Here is an 18,082-nt window from a genome sequence, read left to right as displayed (position 1 = left end):
AAATTTCCTCACCAACATTCTTCATCATACTTCCTTCTACTCGTGCAATTTTGGCCGGTCTTTTATGGGTTCAAAGAGGTTTTTCTATATTGGTTGTCCATAGATGAATTTTTTTGGCAACATTATGGGTATGTTTTGAAGCGAGTTTATTCACGAGAAATGTGAATTTTCAAATTCTGAACAAATAATGGGCTTAAAACCTTCAAAAGTGTCGGGTATTGTGGGCCGCGACGTAGAATCATCTACAAAAAAGCAATGATCCACATGCAGGACATACGATGAGGTCGAACATGATGCATGTGACTGGAGACAATCTTCAAAAATGTAACAGTTGGAAAAAAACTGGGAAATACTCGGTTCTTAAGCAAAAAGTGTATACACCTGGGGGTGTCAAAACCAGAAATTTTCTTATACGCTACGCGCCAACTGATGGTGGCGCTCTGCTTAGATAGTAATTCGCGCCCCCCCGGAAAGTTAGAAAATCCTTGATACGCTCCTGATGCATGTCATCCGAAAAATTGTTCATGTTATATAAAAATGATAAAAAAGAGGTAGATATATGGAATATTACATCAAGAATAGCTGGTGTGTCATTAATGTAATCGAATAAACATATATGGGTTAGTATATACAGATACCAGAGGGGCGATATATAGATTGGGCTGAGGATTAAAACTTGATTCTTACAGAGACAACTTTTCCAGCTTATACCGTGATATTGAATTACGCACATTTATTAGGGGGTGGCATGGGAAAGTTTAATGGTGTTAGAAACCCTACCTACTAACCCCCCCCCCCCCCCCCAATCGCAACTTATCCTGGTTTTCAGCCTCTCCTCTAAATGAGGGCGCTCTTCCACTGAAAGCTATAGATGACCGCACTTACAGAACGTAACTTTGCCCCTTTGGTACAAACCATTATCGGTCCCTGCAGTGATGAACTGTATATTGTCGAGTAGACATCGCTGCCGGCGATCCAGCTTATCTCAGATATTGAATCAAATTTATCAACGTTCGGAGGGAGAGAGGGGGGGGGGCAACTAATCCAATGTCGTAGGCATTAGCGTAGTGTATATGAAAACTAAACAAGCATCGATCGATTGTATCAAAGTTCACTACAGCCTGCTTCACCCGCCATGCTACCATGTATAGGATTCTGAAACAATATTAGTCATTAAGATTTCATTACCAATAGACTCCACCACTGCATATACAGAAGTATGGGCTTCATTTTCCCCCAGATCAATTAATCAAGGGATGTAGCCCCCTCGCCCCCCCCCCTCATCCCCGACCATTCCTCACTCTCTGTACTATTTTAATCTTCAGTAAATCTAATATGTTTGTTTTTAAACTTATTAAGTGGATCCGGACTGTAGTGAACTCGACTCAGAATTGGATCAAGATATGCTCTCGGACCCGGATTTGGTGGAATGATTACACCCATGGCTATTCACCAGTTCAGCAATTGAGAAAGTCGGATTAAGTACCAAATTTCGGAACATTTTGGCCAAGACAAAGAAACTAAAAAGGCATATAAAAATTAGCTATCACGGTGTGAAAACATATTTTAATACATTTGATAAACATTACACCACTAAAGGATAACATTGAACAAACGATGCAAGTTATCATGCAAGTGTTACTCGACTACACTCCCTTTCTCGAAGTTTCTTAGACAAGTGGTTTCTATCTGACGCAAGGGCGTAGGAACCGGGGGCTGGGGGCGCCAGCCCCCCAGTGGTGGGCGGAAGTATCATTCCGCCCCCCCCCCCCGCTTCGCAAGTCAGAAAACCCCTTTTTCATTTCCAAATGAGAACAAAAATCTCATTTGGAGCACCAAATTGCATCTAAGGCCAGGTGAAAATGCAAAATTATTTACAAAATGGAGTGGGTGTTGAAGTGTGCTATATTGCACCAAATTGCATCTGAGGCCACCTGGAAATGCACAAAATTTCCAAAGGGGAGGGGAAACCCCTCCCCTTAGACCCCTCCCCCAGGCCGGCCATCAGTCTTCAGCCCCCCCCCCCCCCACTCAAAAGTACCTTCCTACGCCACTGCTCTGACGTAAATTTTATCTCGAAAATTCGACTATATATTTCTCGAAATGTAAACTGTTACACCAAGTTTATAACTTGTTATCTGAACATTGTTCTCGAAGGTTTAAAGATGTTTTTTTTCTCGAAATTTCGAAAAATGGCGAACGATGGGTGATGTCAACTTATGGCACGTACTTTACCTAGCGAAAGCTCTAGTCGAAATGTGTGATATACTACTTCATGTTACACTGTACATACTAACGCTACCATAGCATTTTAGTCAAAGCTTTATTACTCGTGAGTCAAAATCTGGGGGCAGTATTAATTCATTACAGGTCTATTAGAGTTTATAAACCTAAATTAACTCTTAGTTTATAACTATAAATACTTATAACTATCAATAATCCTAAACAAAATGTAATATTTTACTGTAGTTAGGTAAAAATGTTTTTAATGGCTTATACATACGACTATATTTTTACAATTTAGCTTATATAATATTTTATTCACCCCTAAATACTTTACTATCACAATAATGAAAGGATCAAAGCCACTTCCGTTTTAGAACTTTCTGGATTTGTGACTCTTTACTACAATACGTCAAAACTTCCTACAAAATAGTGCGCAATTATTGCGATTATTTTATTTTATCTTTATATTTGCCACCAGTTTTGCCCTTTTTCGAAAGAAACTAGCCAATTAGTGTGAAACTCAGCTTATATATGGAATCCAATAAATATTCGAGAAGAAACTGGATGGAATGATGTGACTCGCATGCGGATGAATACATTAAAATTATTCATCGAACATTTAAACGAATACAGTTGTATGGTTTTCAGAGAAGCACATGTCTAGAAAATTCCCTCGTAGTACAACGTGACCACGCTGCATGTACACTATATAAGTCATTATCATTCCGTGTGAAGACAACCACTGAACAAGCCACGCCAGAGACGCTCGGCAAAATATATCTACAGTTTCTTTAAGCTGAATCAACTTCGAGGAAATAACAAGGTAAGAGCACAAATGCAATTGTTAAGAGAAAAGAAGCTTCAAAAATCATTTTTCACGTTGTAATGAGGTGAAATTGAGTATCGTTCAATAGGCTGAGGCTTGTCGGCATGAACCCGGAGCTATGTTCAGACCATGCCTTTTGTCTTGACATGTGTTTCCAAATCAAAATTTGCTTTGTTAATGTTAGAACTAACAAATCGCTAGTTTAAAAGTCATATGATTTGTTTATTCACATCTTTTGTAATGTTACGCACATTAATATTTTTCAATTGCTGACAGAATTAAATTGAGACCATGCCTTTTGTCTTGACATGTGCTCCCAGCGTTTCCAAATGAAAGTTTGCTTTGTTAATGTTAGGACTAACAAATCGCTAGTTTAACAGTAATATGTTGTTTTAATTCACATCTTTTGTAATGTTACGCACATTAATATTTTTTCAATTGCTGACAGCATTATTGTGTACATCAGGATGTAATCCCGAGCCAAGAACTGCAGAAACTGGGTGAGGCAAAATTCTAGCCTTGCAAGTTGCAGTTGGAAAATTTCAATTGTTTTAGGGCCTGTGTTGGGGCCAAATTGTGCAACTCTCAACTTTTAACTTTAAAACTGCAAAAAATTCAGATTCATTGGAAATATTAACTCATTTACACACATTTGCAATTTGTATGCAAAATGAAGATCACACAATCGGCCAGCTATGGTGACTTGTGACATGTGTACCAACAATTTGTAAACTAAATTCTTATTTCATGTAAATGATTGCATATTCCACCCAATCCTAATCACTCTTCGCAACATGTCACTGTTAGCTCAGCGATCTTTCCAGATCATTCTCATTTCAACCAGATACTATGATAATCCATATCGGCTGTTGAAGTTAGTAATAATACTGTTAATAGCTGCTGGAATTTCCCTTAGCAGTTTCAATAGTATGATGCAATTGGAAAGGTACACAATAGCCAATTGGCAAGAAGATGTTAGTTTGCAATCCAACTTATAGTTAATTTAAACTTAAAGTGCCAAGGCTTTTGCCATTAAGTTACTTCCTTTTTATTGCAACCCAAAACCAGTGGTGCTTCATTTTTTGTATTTGTGCATCTTGCCTTTTATGGCTTTGTGTACATGGAAAGTACATAACATTCTTTCTAGTCCTTGGATTTAGGTACAATTGTAGAATTTTAAGCCACCTTTCAGGTCTCTATTTCAGGTGGAGCCGCAGTCAAGGGAAAAAAAGAATAACATCTTCGCCATATAACTACCATCTCAAAAGTGTTTAACTAATACAGACATAGATGGGTTCCCCACCGCAAAACTCCAGCAAAAAATAAGCTGTTAGAAAAGTGTGGGGTTTTCCATAATTACCACTGCATAGAGCACTTCTCTGGAGTTAATTAAACTTGTTAAGATGACAGAGCTTGGTCCTTATGCCACTGTCTGTGTACAGTGGCATTGGTGACTCTTGTGAAGAATCTTCAGAAAACAATGTTGATAATTATGAAGCTTCCCAACAGAAATCTTCATTTTCAAAAAATAATTAGGATTGCCAATGAAGTGGTCAACCATGAATAATTAACTATTGCAAGAAAACCTGCAAAGTGATCAGGGTAAGGATTAATGGTGGATGTTAATGGCTCCTGTGTGCACTATAGTACAGCCTACAATGTTGAGGGAATCTTACAGGATTGCAAATAGTGTGACCCCCTTATCCCCTGCTGGTGATGCAGGATACACACTAAAGGACATCCCAACCAAAATCCCCTGGTGGTGATGCAGCATACACACTAAAGGACATCCCAACCAAATTAATTTGTGATGTAGGTTCTCTTTTTATCGCAATTGGAGCAGGTGATTTCTTCACATGGCATTATAATTTATTCATTGTATTTTTACAGATGCCTGAAATTACAGAGAATGTTCCAATGGAAGAAGAGGCTGAACCAGAAACCTTTGCCTTCCAGGCAGAGATTGCTCAGCTTATGAGCCTCATCATCAACACATTCTACTCCAACAAAGAAATCTTTCTTAGGGAACTCATCTCCAACTCGTCAGATGTAAGTGTATTCCAGTCATCTTTGTGAATTACCTGAACCAGTGGTACTTTTGACAGGAAATAACAAATGTGTAAATTGTCTAGACCAGACTTCTTGGTCCATGGCTTCAGATATATTGATATTTTGTAGGAACTGCCTATTGGTTGAATATACCCATAGAGGTCAATGTAGTGATGCGAGATTATAGATATGTATTTACTGAACATTGTTATGTTGCTTCAGAATGTCCTGTTTTTCCACAAAGAATATTCCATGCAGTACATCATCGGTCACTATGCACATTAATGTCATGTTCATCGTTTGTTCTGAAGTTGCTTTTACTTTGTATCTGGTGGTCCTAGTTTTCATTATTGCAAGAATGAGTGTTAAATATTTAGTGTATCATATATAGTCTAAAGCTACAGGTCTAATCGATCAGTTGGACGAATCAGATTATTTGACTGGTTTTGTATGATGAACCCCAATATGATGTTGATTTTACAGGCCCTTGACAAAATCCGCTATGAAAGCCTGACAGACCCAAGCAAGTTGGACTCTGGGAAAGAGTTTTACATCAAAATCATCCCCAACGCAGAGGAGAAGACCATTACTATCCAAGACAGTGGTATTGGTATGACCAAGGCTCACCTCATTAACAACTTGGGTACCATTGCCAAAAGTGGCACCAAGGCCTTCATGGAAGCCCTTCAGGTTAGTTACAGTGCAAGAAACCAGGTGTTGTACAGTTGTGTGGTACAAGTTGGCTATACTCATGTAGTTCATCCTGTTACCTTTATCTTGCAGAAGTTACTTGTATATCTCTTGTATCGCACAGTTGTCCTATTGGGGCAGGGGGGGAGGGAGGTGGGAGGTCTTATCCCTTACTTTGGGTGTATTGGAGTCCTGGATAGTATCAGTTGTGTTATAGTTCTGTTAAATTCCCTGAACATTAGAAGTTGGTATTTGTTATGTGACCTTATTCTGAAGTACCACCTTTTTGTATAGCTTCACATTTGAGACTGTCCACCATATCTAAATTAGCCAAGCATTGATTAGGCAGATCTATACCTATCAGTTGGTAGTTTAGTCACTAATCATTAGTTTTTTTTTATAGCGCAGTGCTAATGCAGACTCTAAAATATTAGCGTTGTTGACGTGCCCTTCTGCTGGTGTTTGTTACAATCTGTTTGAAAATATGAAAGGAGAAGAAAAGCATCTCCCAAATGAAGCAAGATTTCTTGTCGATGCACAAAGTTTGACAACAATGTCCATCACCAAGCTCTATCCTAATAGCTGTCTTTTATAATCAAACAGTCATTGTTCCAGTTTTAAGTTTCTGCTGATGTGTAAAGGCTAATGAGTTCATACATTTGTAGTCAAAGTTGTTTATTGATTGTTTTCTTTAGGCTGGTGCTGACATTTCTATGATTGGCCAGTTTGGTGTTGGCTTTTACTCTGCGTACTTGGTTGCTGAGAAGGTTTCAGTTATCAGTAAACACAATGATGACGAATGCTACAGGTGGGAGTCAGCTGCCGGGGGCAGCTTCACCGTCCAGCCAATTCCAAGTAAGTTGGTTTCAGTCTTTTAAGCAGGCATGAGACTCTTCCGCGTTTTTTCGCGTTTTTTCTCGTAATTCGCGTTTTTTATTATTTTTTATTTATTTTTTTATTTTTATTTTTTTGCTGAACATGCTGGACTGTGAAGGGAAGGAACACCGAATTTGACCAGTGGTGGAATCAAGTAGCACAAAGCAAGCAAAAAAGCCTTTTTTTTGGTTCAAAAAAGCTAATGGATAAATTATACAAGCAGAAATTCCACACTTTTTTTGGCGAGTTACGTGATGTGATAGATTCCATCTAGAGTCCACCATTTTGCATCTAAGCCCTCCTTACCTGACAAAAAATTTCTAAAGGGGAGGGGGACACCCCCCTTAAACCCCTCCTCCAGGGCGGCGATAGATAAATTTCAGATTTTTTCTCCCCGGCTCAGTCTCATCCCTGTTTAAGATGGTGTGGTACATTCCTGGCTATGGGACCTAGACACAGTCTACGTGGTATAGTAAAAAGTGAAGGCCAATTTATCAACCTTTGACCAGTTTTGTTAGTGGTTGTTCACTCTCCTTCCTCACTGTTTTGAACTCACCCATTGTCACTGTAAAGCAGCATTTAATTCGGCTAGTTACTGAGGGACTCACCCTTTGATTCAAGCATTTCTAGCCATCCCTTAGTACCTGATGGTCCACTAGGAATAATTACTCGCTTAGTGGGTTGTATACCAATGTTCTCTTTGGTGGTCTTTGCAGGACGGGCAAGGTAATATACAGTTAAAGTATGGAGAACTCTGATAAAATATCTCAAAACTGAATTAAGAAAACAAATGCACATGAAACTTGAATAAAAGTCATTAATTATTTGATACATTTCTCTTTTAGCTCCAGAAGACTTTGGGCGTGGCACTCAGATCGTGCTGACCCTTAAAGAAGACATGGTCGAGTACACAGAGGAAAAACGAATCAAGGACATCGTCAAGAAACACAGTCAGTTCATTGGCTATCCTATCAAACTGCAGGTAGGTTCAGATATCTTCTCTTTAAGAGTATTCAACTTGGTAAAAAATACTTGAAAATGAACAGATATATTTCAACAGAGAAATTTCATTGGGATTTGGGTTGCCATTTGTAAATTATGCTCTGACAAAGCATTGGAGTGTGTGTTCTGTTCTGTAGTGCAGTCTCTGCTGGTTCCTTAATGATGATTCTGTTGCCTTTTTGTTAGTTGGAGAAAGAACGAGAAAAAGAGGTTAGTGATGATGAAGAGGAGGAGAAGGAGGAAGAGAAGGAAGAGAAAGAAGGGGAGGAGAAGAAAGACGAAGATACTCCAGAAATTGAAGATGTTGAAGACGATGAGGATGGAAAGAAAAAGGAAAAAAAGACTAAGAAAATCAAGGTAAGAACTGTAAGAAAAAACTGAGAAATAATTTGCAGAAGTTATTTATCTTTTCTTTCCCACAAAGGGAAGAATAGAGTGATTTATATAATGTCACAAATTAAAAGGAGCATTTGAAGGGTAAGTTGGCCCACAGATTTAATACAACCATATTTAGAGGTAATAGATTCTGGTGTGGAATATTTACCTGCCAATCCATTGGTTGCCCTCCACAGAATAATAAGTGCCTCAGATGGGTGTGCTTGTATACTGGGCATATCAGGGTTGAGTCTGTGTTAACACAGGATATACCTGTATTAATTGATGTTTCACTTGCAATTTTAAATGTCAACGCTGGGCTATTAGAAAGATTTCAAGCTTCACATTATTCTTTTGTTGCAGGAAAAGTACATTGACGAGGAGGAGCTGAACAAAACCAAGCCCATCTGGACGAGGAATGCTGACGATATCACTAGCGAAGAATATGGAGAGTTTTACAAGAGTCTTACCAATGATTGGGAAGAACATTTAGCTGTCAAGGTAAATGAATATTCATGACCTCATAGTATTAATTAAACTCTAATTAAAATCACACTCTGGGCTTCTATACCACAGTTTATCCAGTACAGGCATCATTAAATTTTGGCTATTTACTCGGCTAAATGCCAGTGAATATTTCCATTTGCCAGCAGAGAAAAAAAGAACTGGCATTAAAAACATGAACATTTGATCAACTAGGTCAACAATCAACAGTGAAAGAATCAGCATGATTTCAGTACCAAACATAAACCATGTATTACTGCTTATCATCAGGGAATATTATTGGGCTGCTCTCATAGAATCGGCATGATTGCAGTATCAAACATAAGCCGGCTATTACTGTTGATCATCGTTGAATATATTGGGCTGCTCATAGAATCAGCATGATTTCAGTACCAAACATAAACCATGTATTACTGCTTATCATCAGGGAATATTATTGGGCTGCTCATAGAAAGAGCATGATTCAGTACCATAAGACATGTATTACTGCTTATCATCAGGGAATATTATTGGGCTGCTCATAGAAAGAGCATGATTTCAGTATTAAACATAAGCTGGCTATTACTGTTTATCATCGGTGAATATATTGGGCTGCTTTCAAAAGCCTGTACCAGTGACTGATGTGTGTTATCATTTAGCAAAATGCATTTTTAGTAAGTTGTCATAATTGTGAAAGTTTAGGCCTACATTCAGCCTAAATTTCGTTGGTAGTTTCAGTCTGAACTGCTTCGGTGAATTGAAACATAATTCCAAGACTTTCCTTTTTTCGTAACAGCACTTTTCAGTGGAAGGTCAGTTGGAGTTCCGTGCACTCTTGTTTGTACCAAAGAGGGCGCCATTTGACTTGTTTGAGAACAAGAAGAAGAAGAACAACATCAAGCTGTATGTGAGGAGAGTATTCATCATGGACAACTGTGAGGATCTGATCCCAGAATACCTCAGTAAGTACATCTTCATTCTGCCACAGCCCTATATAATAAAGAAGGAACAAAGTCCAGACTATGAGCATTGGCTGGTTAGGTGGAGATCTTTGTGATAAACAACTTCCCTCAAAACAACCAAGGAAATCTTGATGGGTTTACTTTCCAAGTCTTGTCCAGGGCTGTCATTTTTAATGTGTGATGTAATAGTGACGATAAGATCTGAAACCAATCACTTGGTTTTCCTTTCTTATTTTCAATGTGATTACTTTAATGAACATGAAACAAAGTAGTTCTCTGTGTTAAAACTGCTGTTACCTTTGTTTTCACTCTGCAGACTTTGTCAAGGGAGTGGTTGATTCAGAAGACTTGCCTCTCAACATTTCTCGTGAAACGCTCCAGCAGAGCAAGATTCTGAAGGTCATCCGCAAGAACATCGTCAAGAAATGCATGGAACTGATTGTAGAGCTGTCAGAAGACAACGATAACTACAAGAAATTCTACGAGCAATTCAGCAAGAACCTCAAGGTTAGTGGCAACATAAGGAATACCAGGAAATAACCAATTGGTTAATATACTTTTGCAAAGATTGTCATAGATTTGAGAGAAACTTAGTGTATTGGTGTGAGGTCTTTCATCTCATCAGGAGTAAAATGGTCTCACAATGCCTTGTTTGCACTGGGATATTTGCCCCTGTTGGTCTTCATTGTGCAATAAATACTAAGTAGGAATGAATTGGCCAATAAAGGTTACTGTTGCCATGTCTTCATTACCCTGTTGAATATATTGTTAGTGTGGACAATCAGATGCAGACAGCATTTCTTATATTGCTCTTGTTTGATGTTTTGGTGACAGCTTGGTATTCATGAGGACTCGCAGAACAGATCGAAACTGGCTTCATTCCTGAGGTACCACTCATCCAGCTCTGGAGACGAGCTGACCTCACTCAAAGACTATGTCTCCAGGATGAAGGAGAACCAGACTCAGATCTACTATATCACAGGTTAGTACAAAATGGATGCTGAAGTCAACCATGATACACATTCATCCAGCTAGTCACAGGGGGGGGGGGGGGGTATGGGGACCAGACTCAGATCTACTATATCACAGGTGAGTACAATGTATGGATGCTGAAGTCAACCATGATACACATTCATCCAGGTAGTCACAGCAGGGGGGTGCGGGGTACAGGGAGGGGGCTTAGTACTTGAAGCCACATATCACTCAGGTATTAACTTAGAAAGGGGGATTGGGGATAGAAAGAACAAATCCTTGTGTTATTGGTGTGTGATTGCAGTAAGTGGTACACTCTTGTTATTTCCCTAACCCTAAGCTCTTTGATGTAGTAACATTGTATGATCTTCCTGACGTAATAATATATAGCCCAACTTTTGTTTGTGTCCCCACTTCAAAGCAGTTATGCTGGGTCTGTAGTAGTGCATACTTCAGTGTGTGCAAACCACAGGTGTCAAATCAACTGTAAGCATTCATCTTTGTTTGCTCTTCTTGTAGGTGAAACCAGAGACCAGGTAGCCAACTCTGCTTTTGTTGAGAGAGTTAAGAAGCGAGGATTTGAAGTTTTGTACATGGTGGAGCCTATTGATGAATACTGTGTGCAACAACTGAAGGAGTTTGATGGCAAGACACTGGTCTCCGTAACCAAGGAGGGCTTGGAGCTTCCAGAAGATGAGGAGGAAAAGAAAAAGAGGGAAGAGGCCAATGCCAAGTTAGAGAACCTCTGCAAAGTAATCAAAGATATTCTGGACAAGAAAATTGAAAAGGTAAATCATTTTTGCCAAACTTGACATGTTTTAGAACAAGTGTTTCAATGTTAACCCCTCTCCCCCCCCTCCCAAAAAAAGTTGAACTACTTTAATCCTTCCTCCTATGCCAAGTTATCAGGGTTCATTCATTTCCAGTCTTTCAAACAATGTACTTGCTTAATTCTTATGTCTAAAGGAAAACATCGAGGGGAAATTGCTTCATTGCATGACTTGGGCAGCTTTAAAATTGATAGTTAATAATGTTCTTTTATTTCCCCATCTTTTTAGGTGACAGTGTCCAACAGGTTGGTCAGCTCACCATGCTGTATTGTTACCAGCCAGTATGGTTGGACAGCTAACATGGAACGAATCATGAAGGCTCAGGCACTGAGAGACACCAGCACCATGGGCTACATGTCGGCAAAGAAACATCTAGAAGTCAACCCAGATCATCCCATCATAGAGACTCTGAGGAAGAAGGTTGATGCAGACAAAAATGATAAATCTGTCAAGGACTTTGTCATGCTCTTATTTGAGACCGCTCTGCTCTCTTCTGGATTCAGTCTCGAAGACCCACAGACCCACACAGGCAGAATCTACAGAATGATCAAGCTCGGACTCGGTAAGTTGACCCACCTTACTCTAAATGCCCTTCATTGACCTCCTGGAATAGAGAATCTCCCAATATTTGTTAATTCTAGGTTCACATTTCATCCATCTTCCTGCACAATATGCGTCCGTCCTTAATCACTTTCACGGGAATGTGCTTTGAGAGGTGCACTCTGCCGCAAGGTGTTTTGTTACCTCTCGATGCTGTCTGGTGAGGTGATGGTGGAGGTCTGGATGGTGCCTATGGAAGAACATTGACAGTACTCGTCTGTCCAACCAAGGGTTTCCTTGAGTGGGCTGATAGTCTGAGTGCTAGTGAAGGGTATGCTACAGTGAGGGCAGTCTTTAGACTTCCCTATGGCTAGAGCACTTTCCTGGCAGCTACATCTGTTGCAGTAAACTTGGCATTGATATTATGTATGCTTCTTAAGTGTGAGCCTTGAAGCTGAGACAAATTGGTTATTTCTGCCTTAAAAGCCGTCTGTTTTATTACATTGACTACCACTTGTATATCTTAATATTGTGTGTTACATTGACTACCACTAGGGATATCTTTATATTGTGTGTTACATTGACTTCCACTTGTAATATCTTTATATTGTGTGTTACATTGACTACCACTTGTAATATCTTTATATTGTGTGTTACATTGACTACCACCGGGGATATCTTTAATATTGTTTGTTGTTCTACTTATTTCAACTTGACAGGTATTGATGAAGAAGACCCAACTATGGAAGAACCAGCAACTGAGGAACTCCCACCACTTGAAGGAGATGAGGAGGATGTGTCCAGGATGGAGGAAGTAGACTAAATACCATTTTAAGTCTTTCTGGATTAATCTCGGTGATGACAGCAGCAGGGCGGGACCCAACAATGGTCCTCAAGTTATCAAACAGAAAATCCCATGGAACAAGCTACTTGATCATTCTAGCTATTCCTATCAAATTTTTTATTGGATCCAGTCTTATCACATTTGTTACGTAATGACTGTCATTCCTTGTACAAATTTTGATGATAAAAAATTCTTTAGGAGTAGTTGCTTTGCAAGTTTGTAGTTCTACATTTTGAGCAAATGACAAGAACGTAACTATCCATAAGAACAATGAAACTGATGGTTATTGTTAAACTAAACATTATTCTAATTATAGTAACAGCTGTGTGGCACCAACTACTTCATCAAGTTTTTGTTTCTTCAAGACATAGAAAATATAAATACACAAGATCCCAAGTTATGCATTATTCAAAGCTTTTCAATGTTTTTGGTAATTAACGATCACAAACATTTTGATGTACGTTTGCATATAATGAGCCTTGAAGTATCCTTCATGCTGTGTACAATATACCTAAGATACTATAAGAAGATGGGTTCCAAGGAGTAGTTGTGCAAATGCATCAGGGGTAAACAAATAATACACAACTTACCAGAATTTTGGGCACTACCACCATTGTTTTTCAAGGTTAAAGACACTCAATTTTGGGGAAATACTCTTTGGTGACAAAAGATACCCAGGTTAGTTCTGTTCCAACATTTTAGCATCACAAAAAGAAATATTTCAAGCTAATTGTGGTAATCATTTACAGTTAATTGTTGTTATTTGAAGGGGTGGGGGAAGGACTTCATGAAATTGCTTTACCAACCATCAGAAGTAAAGTCTGAATTATTTCCTAACTGAGTATGTTGAAATTCACCCAACCCCACATACAAATTCAAAATGCATTCAGGCAAGTCTTTCATTATGTTTTGACACATATATAGTGGGTTGAAAACCTGGCTGTAAATATATTGGGATGATTATGATGGCGTTAATTAGCTGTTCTGAATGGTTTGCTTCTGGTAATAAGTTCTCTTAGTAGGTTTGGCTTGGTCCTTGGTTACTAATAATGTATTTCATACAGTTGAAATATGTTAAATCAAGCAATTGCATGATGACCTTGACATAAGGGGGGTGCATTCAATTAATCGATGTTTATTAGTTTTTGTTACGTAAAAATAAACTGTTTGATAATTGTGTATTCTTGTTTTTCGTTTGCTTCTCTTGCTGGAGTAGTCTTTACTTGTTTCATATTTTACACGAGGGGGGTGGGAGGATACACATAACTTAAACTAATAGGCTTGTTGTAGTTATTGACGTCAAGTTGATAATTTATTTTGTTTAGATTTATAGATTAGAAGTTACAAGCAAAGGAATATTGAAATTTGTAGCATTCTTGCAGTGCATATATCCTGACTCGCTAGTCGTATTCGCAGTTTTTCAGTTAATGTTCCATCTATACAAAACCTTCCTATACAATTTTATAGCACAATGTCAAGACAGTGGTCGTTGTACATACTTCAGAGCCTGCTGAAATACACTGGTCTTGCTTTCCTACATCCAACCCATCGCCGCGGAAATATTCAAGTGATGCAGGTGACATAGTAGGGTGCTCAATCCATTTCTCTGTTGTCACTCCGTCATGTTATCGACATCAAATGTATGTATTAGACCACGAAGGGAAGTATGTGTACAAACCTTGAGACAGTTTTAGATCCCCTTCATAGGGCAGCACAGAAACTTTGATTTACCACTCCTAAAAATCTACATTATTGGGAAATCTAAGGTTTCGTTACTTTCGAAAGTGTAAGCAATTTTTAGCTATTTTGTGAAGACTTCCGCCAAGATCCCCTCCCCGATATGGTACGGAGTACCGGTTACCGACTTAACATGAACTATTTTACGCAGTCCAGCGAAGTAAGAACTTTTAATTATTCATATTTCTTGCTTCGGTTCACTCAATTCACGACTATTGAAAGTACCCAATCAGAGAGAGCAATAACGTAACTAATGTTACAACATGATACCACGGAAGCGTAGAAAGGACATTGCATTTACGGGTTGCCAACTTGACAAAACGACAATTATCTGCAAATTGACGAGATGGTAACGTGACAAAATTCAGAAAATTGACGTTTTGACGAGATAACGGATCTCGTCAATTTAGCAATTTTCTGCAAATTGACGAGTTGCACAGTTACTACCATCTCGACAAGATGACAAACTTCAGAAAATTGTCGTTTTGACGAGATAACGGATCTTTTGTCAAGTTGGTAACTCGTCAATGCAATGTCCATTCTACGCTTCCGTATGATACAGTGCCAGTCCTAGTGAGAGAATTACGGTCATGTAATGTGTATACAGGTATACTGTATTGGCCTCACATATGCTAGATATTCAAATATGGTCACAGCCTTTCGAGGAAATTTTCCTCAATGGGACATAAGTCATCTTGTGTGTTCCTAAAAAAATGTCCGAGAACAATTTGGAGAGTAAAGACCTCCAGGAAAGTACTTTATGAAAACTTCTAGCAATTATAGCGTGCTATGATTTGGGTTATGTGTCACTTTGTGTATATTATTCAACAATGTCAAATTTTGATGAGATTTTTCCAGCCTTAATCTATCATTTAATTGCATAAGTGAGGGTTATCAGTCGAAGTCAATTTAAGTTACTGTCATTAACCGTTGCCGGTTTGAACTGAGCTGGGAAATATAAGGACAGACGGGCGAAGGGGAAGGAGAAGAGGACATAACGAGGAAATTGAAACGGATCAGGGAGTGAGGCAAAATCGAGATGGTTTTATTAGAAATAAATATTTCAGCAACATCAAAAGTGAAGTTTTGGTAAATAGATGTATTTACAAGTGTACAATCGAGATTGGGGTCGGGGGTACATCAGTACAAAAGGTTTTGAAGCCAGTACTAAAAGTGAGTAGGGAAGCCAGTTTATAAAAGGCGTTGAAGACTCGTTCCGAACTGCGTGCGGCCATCTGAAAAAAAGTTAACTTTCTGTTGCTTGCTAGTGACGTTTTGTTCGTGTCGCTACAAACTGCAGACAGTAATGAAACGTGATAACTTGTTATCTTTAGCTGGACCTGAGATATCCATCGCTGTATCGTTTGTACACTGTGCTGTGGGTATTGACCGCAGCTGTATGTACTGACTGTACACTTGTGACTAATTACCGACGGTAGCAAACTATTGTGTGTATTTTCTGGGATCGATGGTGGTGTCTAACACTTCTGTTACACCTCATTCGAAACTAGGTTAGATTCCCGGCATTAGACGTTTCTTTTTGCGCGAGTCTTTACACCCTTTAATCCACTCGCAGTGAGGAATCAAAGTCAGTTAGATCACCTCAAGGGGGAAAAAAAATTGAAATACTTTATGGGACTCCCATCCCCTTTGGTGTCATTGTCTGGTGCAGGGAATTGTATACCAGCCTATGTTATTTCAAACATCACATTGTGAGAGAGACGTGTCATTTCTTTAGACAGAGATATATAGCCTACTATATAAGGACTATGTCACACATAAAATTGAGTCAATGCTTGATGTCTTTCGTTCCCAGAACTAGATACATATATACGTTGATGTGCTAATCAGCAACCAGAACAGGTCTATAGTGACTGGGGCTTTCTTGTTTTGTGAATGAACGCTCTTGAGTGGGTACAGTGTAAAACGCCTTTATTCATAAGTTTAATTAAACGTTCAACACAGATGAATAATTCATATTCTTCCCAGTTGGAACAATTTTTTCTATACACTGTAGTGTGATGATCAGCTTCAGAGCACTCGTACTGTCAGTACGAGCAGTATGAATATCATGTTTCTATCAGATGAAGGTTAGAAACTCATTGTACTGTCAATAGCAGTGCTTTGAAGCATGATATTAGAGAACAGTTTAGAGATGTATGAGCATTAGGAAATTGTCTAATTGGCTTGCGTACTACCATCTCGGTACGTTGGCCGAGTGAATAAAGGCAGTGGCATCTGAAGAAATTATGCTTAGCAATTGGGAGGTTCGGAGTTCGATTCCCCGCATAGTAAGGTGAGTTTTTCATCCAGGAGCAATTTACGGTTTCCCATAGGAAATGACTTTCTAAATTGAAAAGATTCCAAATTTGAGTTAAATGTTGAATTGGAAGCCACCCGACGTAAACGACATTCCTGATAATATAAGTAGCACCGTTAGACTGTTTGCTGATGATTGACTTGTGTATAGAAAAATTGATAACCAAACTGACCAACAAATCCTCCAAGATGACTTAAATAAACTGGAACAATGAAAAAATAAATAGCAAATGTATTTTAACCCATCAAGGTGCTACATCCTTTGAATTGCATCTACAAAATGTTACAAAACACCCCCTGTGCAACAAACTCAGGTGTACAGATGCACTGGATTGTTTTTTTTTTTCGGGGGGGGGGGTGTTCTTGTGTTATTGTTTTGTTGTGGCCTTATCGTCCTATTGTATGAAATTGTGTATTTTGCTCTGTTGTACTTTGATTGGTCTATTTCTCTGTATTTTAGGAAGCGAAGCACCCCCGGTCAACTTCCCGCAAGGGTTTTTTGTTCCGCTTCCTTCATTTCATGTATTATTCACTACTACTTAATGTTATTTGTTATTTGTACAAGTTTAAATGCATGTTGTGAGAAAAACAAATAAATGAAATAAAACCCCTAAAAGTTATTGACTCTCGCCCTTACCTTGGTGTTGAAATTGAAAGCAAACTTAGATGGGATAAACATATCAATCACATAACAAATAAAGCAAACCCGGTGTTCTTGGCCTTCTAAAACGTAACCTCTCAAGCTGTCCCAAAGATGCTAAAACTACAGCATACAAAACTCTTGTCAGGCTGGTACTCAATTATGCTTCAGTAGTCTGGGACCCCCATCACCAGTGTGATGCGCATAAAATAGAAGCTATTCAGAGAAGAGCAGCCAGATTTTGTATGGCAGACTACTCTTATAAATCCAGTGTGACAAATATGCTTGAGGAATAAGATTGGCCCCTGCTAAAAACAAAAAGAAAGCAAACAAGTCTATGAATGCTTTATCAAATCAATAACAACCTTGTATCAATTGATAAAGACAATCTAATTCGAACAAAAAGTGTTAACACAAGAAATAAACATGATCTTAACTTCCAAGTTCCCAACGCTAGAAAGAATTTATATAAATCTTCCTTCTTCCCCAGCACCTTTATTTTAAAATATTGAAATGCTTTGCCATCAGACATTGTGCATGCACCTAAAGTCTAGACTGTTTCAAAGACAAGCTTACTAACTCTTGTTTTTTCATCTAATAACTAATAACACTTACTCGTTCAGTTGGCGTTTGTTAGTATGATTTTGCCGACTTAACCCATTCAGATTCAGAGATTCAGAGACGTGTAAGTTGTAATCCATAAGCATTTGC

General features: G+C 38.6%; 1 protein-coding gene across 1 annotated transcript; it reads left to right on the top strand.

Annotated features, from left to right (window-relative positions):
- The first annotated feature begins 2,885 nt into the window (after window positions 1-2,885).
- On the top strand, window positions 2,886-13,854 carry LOC139972048 (heat shock protein HSP 90-alpha-like). The gene is made up of 13 exons (XM_071978928.1): window positions 2,886-3,049; window positions 4,943-5,101; window positions 5,585-5,791; window positions 6,487-6,646; window positions 7,513-7,649; window positions 7,856-8,026; window positions 8,408-8,545; window positions 9,324-9,489; window positions 9,806-9,996; window positions 10,324-10,471; window positions 10,981-11,249; window positions 11,520-11,853; window positions 12,551-13,854. Exons 2-13 carry the CDS (start codon window positions 4,943-4,945, stop codon window positions 12,652-12,654), a joined length of 2,184 nt encoding a protein of 727 aa, XP_071835029.1. The 5' UTR covers window positions 2,886-3,049; the 3' UTR covers window positions 12,655-13,854.
- The last annotated feature ends 4,228 nt before the right edge of the window (window positions 13,855-18,082 follow it).

This window comes from Apostichopus japonicus, chromosome 8 (assembly GCF_037975245.1).
Source record: "Apostichopus japonicus isolate 1M-3 chromosome 8, ASM3797524v1, whole genome shotgun sequence".
Taxonomy (NCBI): Eukaryota; Metazoa; Echinodermata; class Holothuroidea; order Aspidochirotida; family Stichopodidae; genus Apostichopus; species Apostichopus japonicus.
The sequence above is the reverse complement of the archived record's forward strand: the minus strand, read 5'-3'. Positions and strand labels throughout refer to the sequence as shown.

What these genes read in the sequence shown, in the direction of transcription:
- LOC139972048 (XM_071978928.1), top strand. Translation starts at nt 4,943, where the DNA reads ATGCCTGAAATTACAGAGAATGTTCCAATGGAAGAAGAGGCTGAACCA. An exon ending in TCATCTCCAACTCGTCAGAT is followed by an intron (nt 5,102 to 5,584) that starts GTAAGTGTATTC and finishes TTGATTTTACAG; the next exon opens with GCCCTTGACAAAATCCGCTA. An exon ending in TCTGATCCCAGAATACCTCA is followed by an intron (nt 9,490 to 9,805) that starts GTAAGTACATCT and finishes TTCACTCTGCAG; the next exon opens with ACTTTGTCAAGGGAGTGGTT.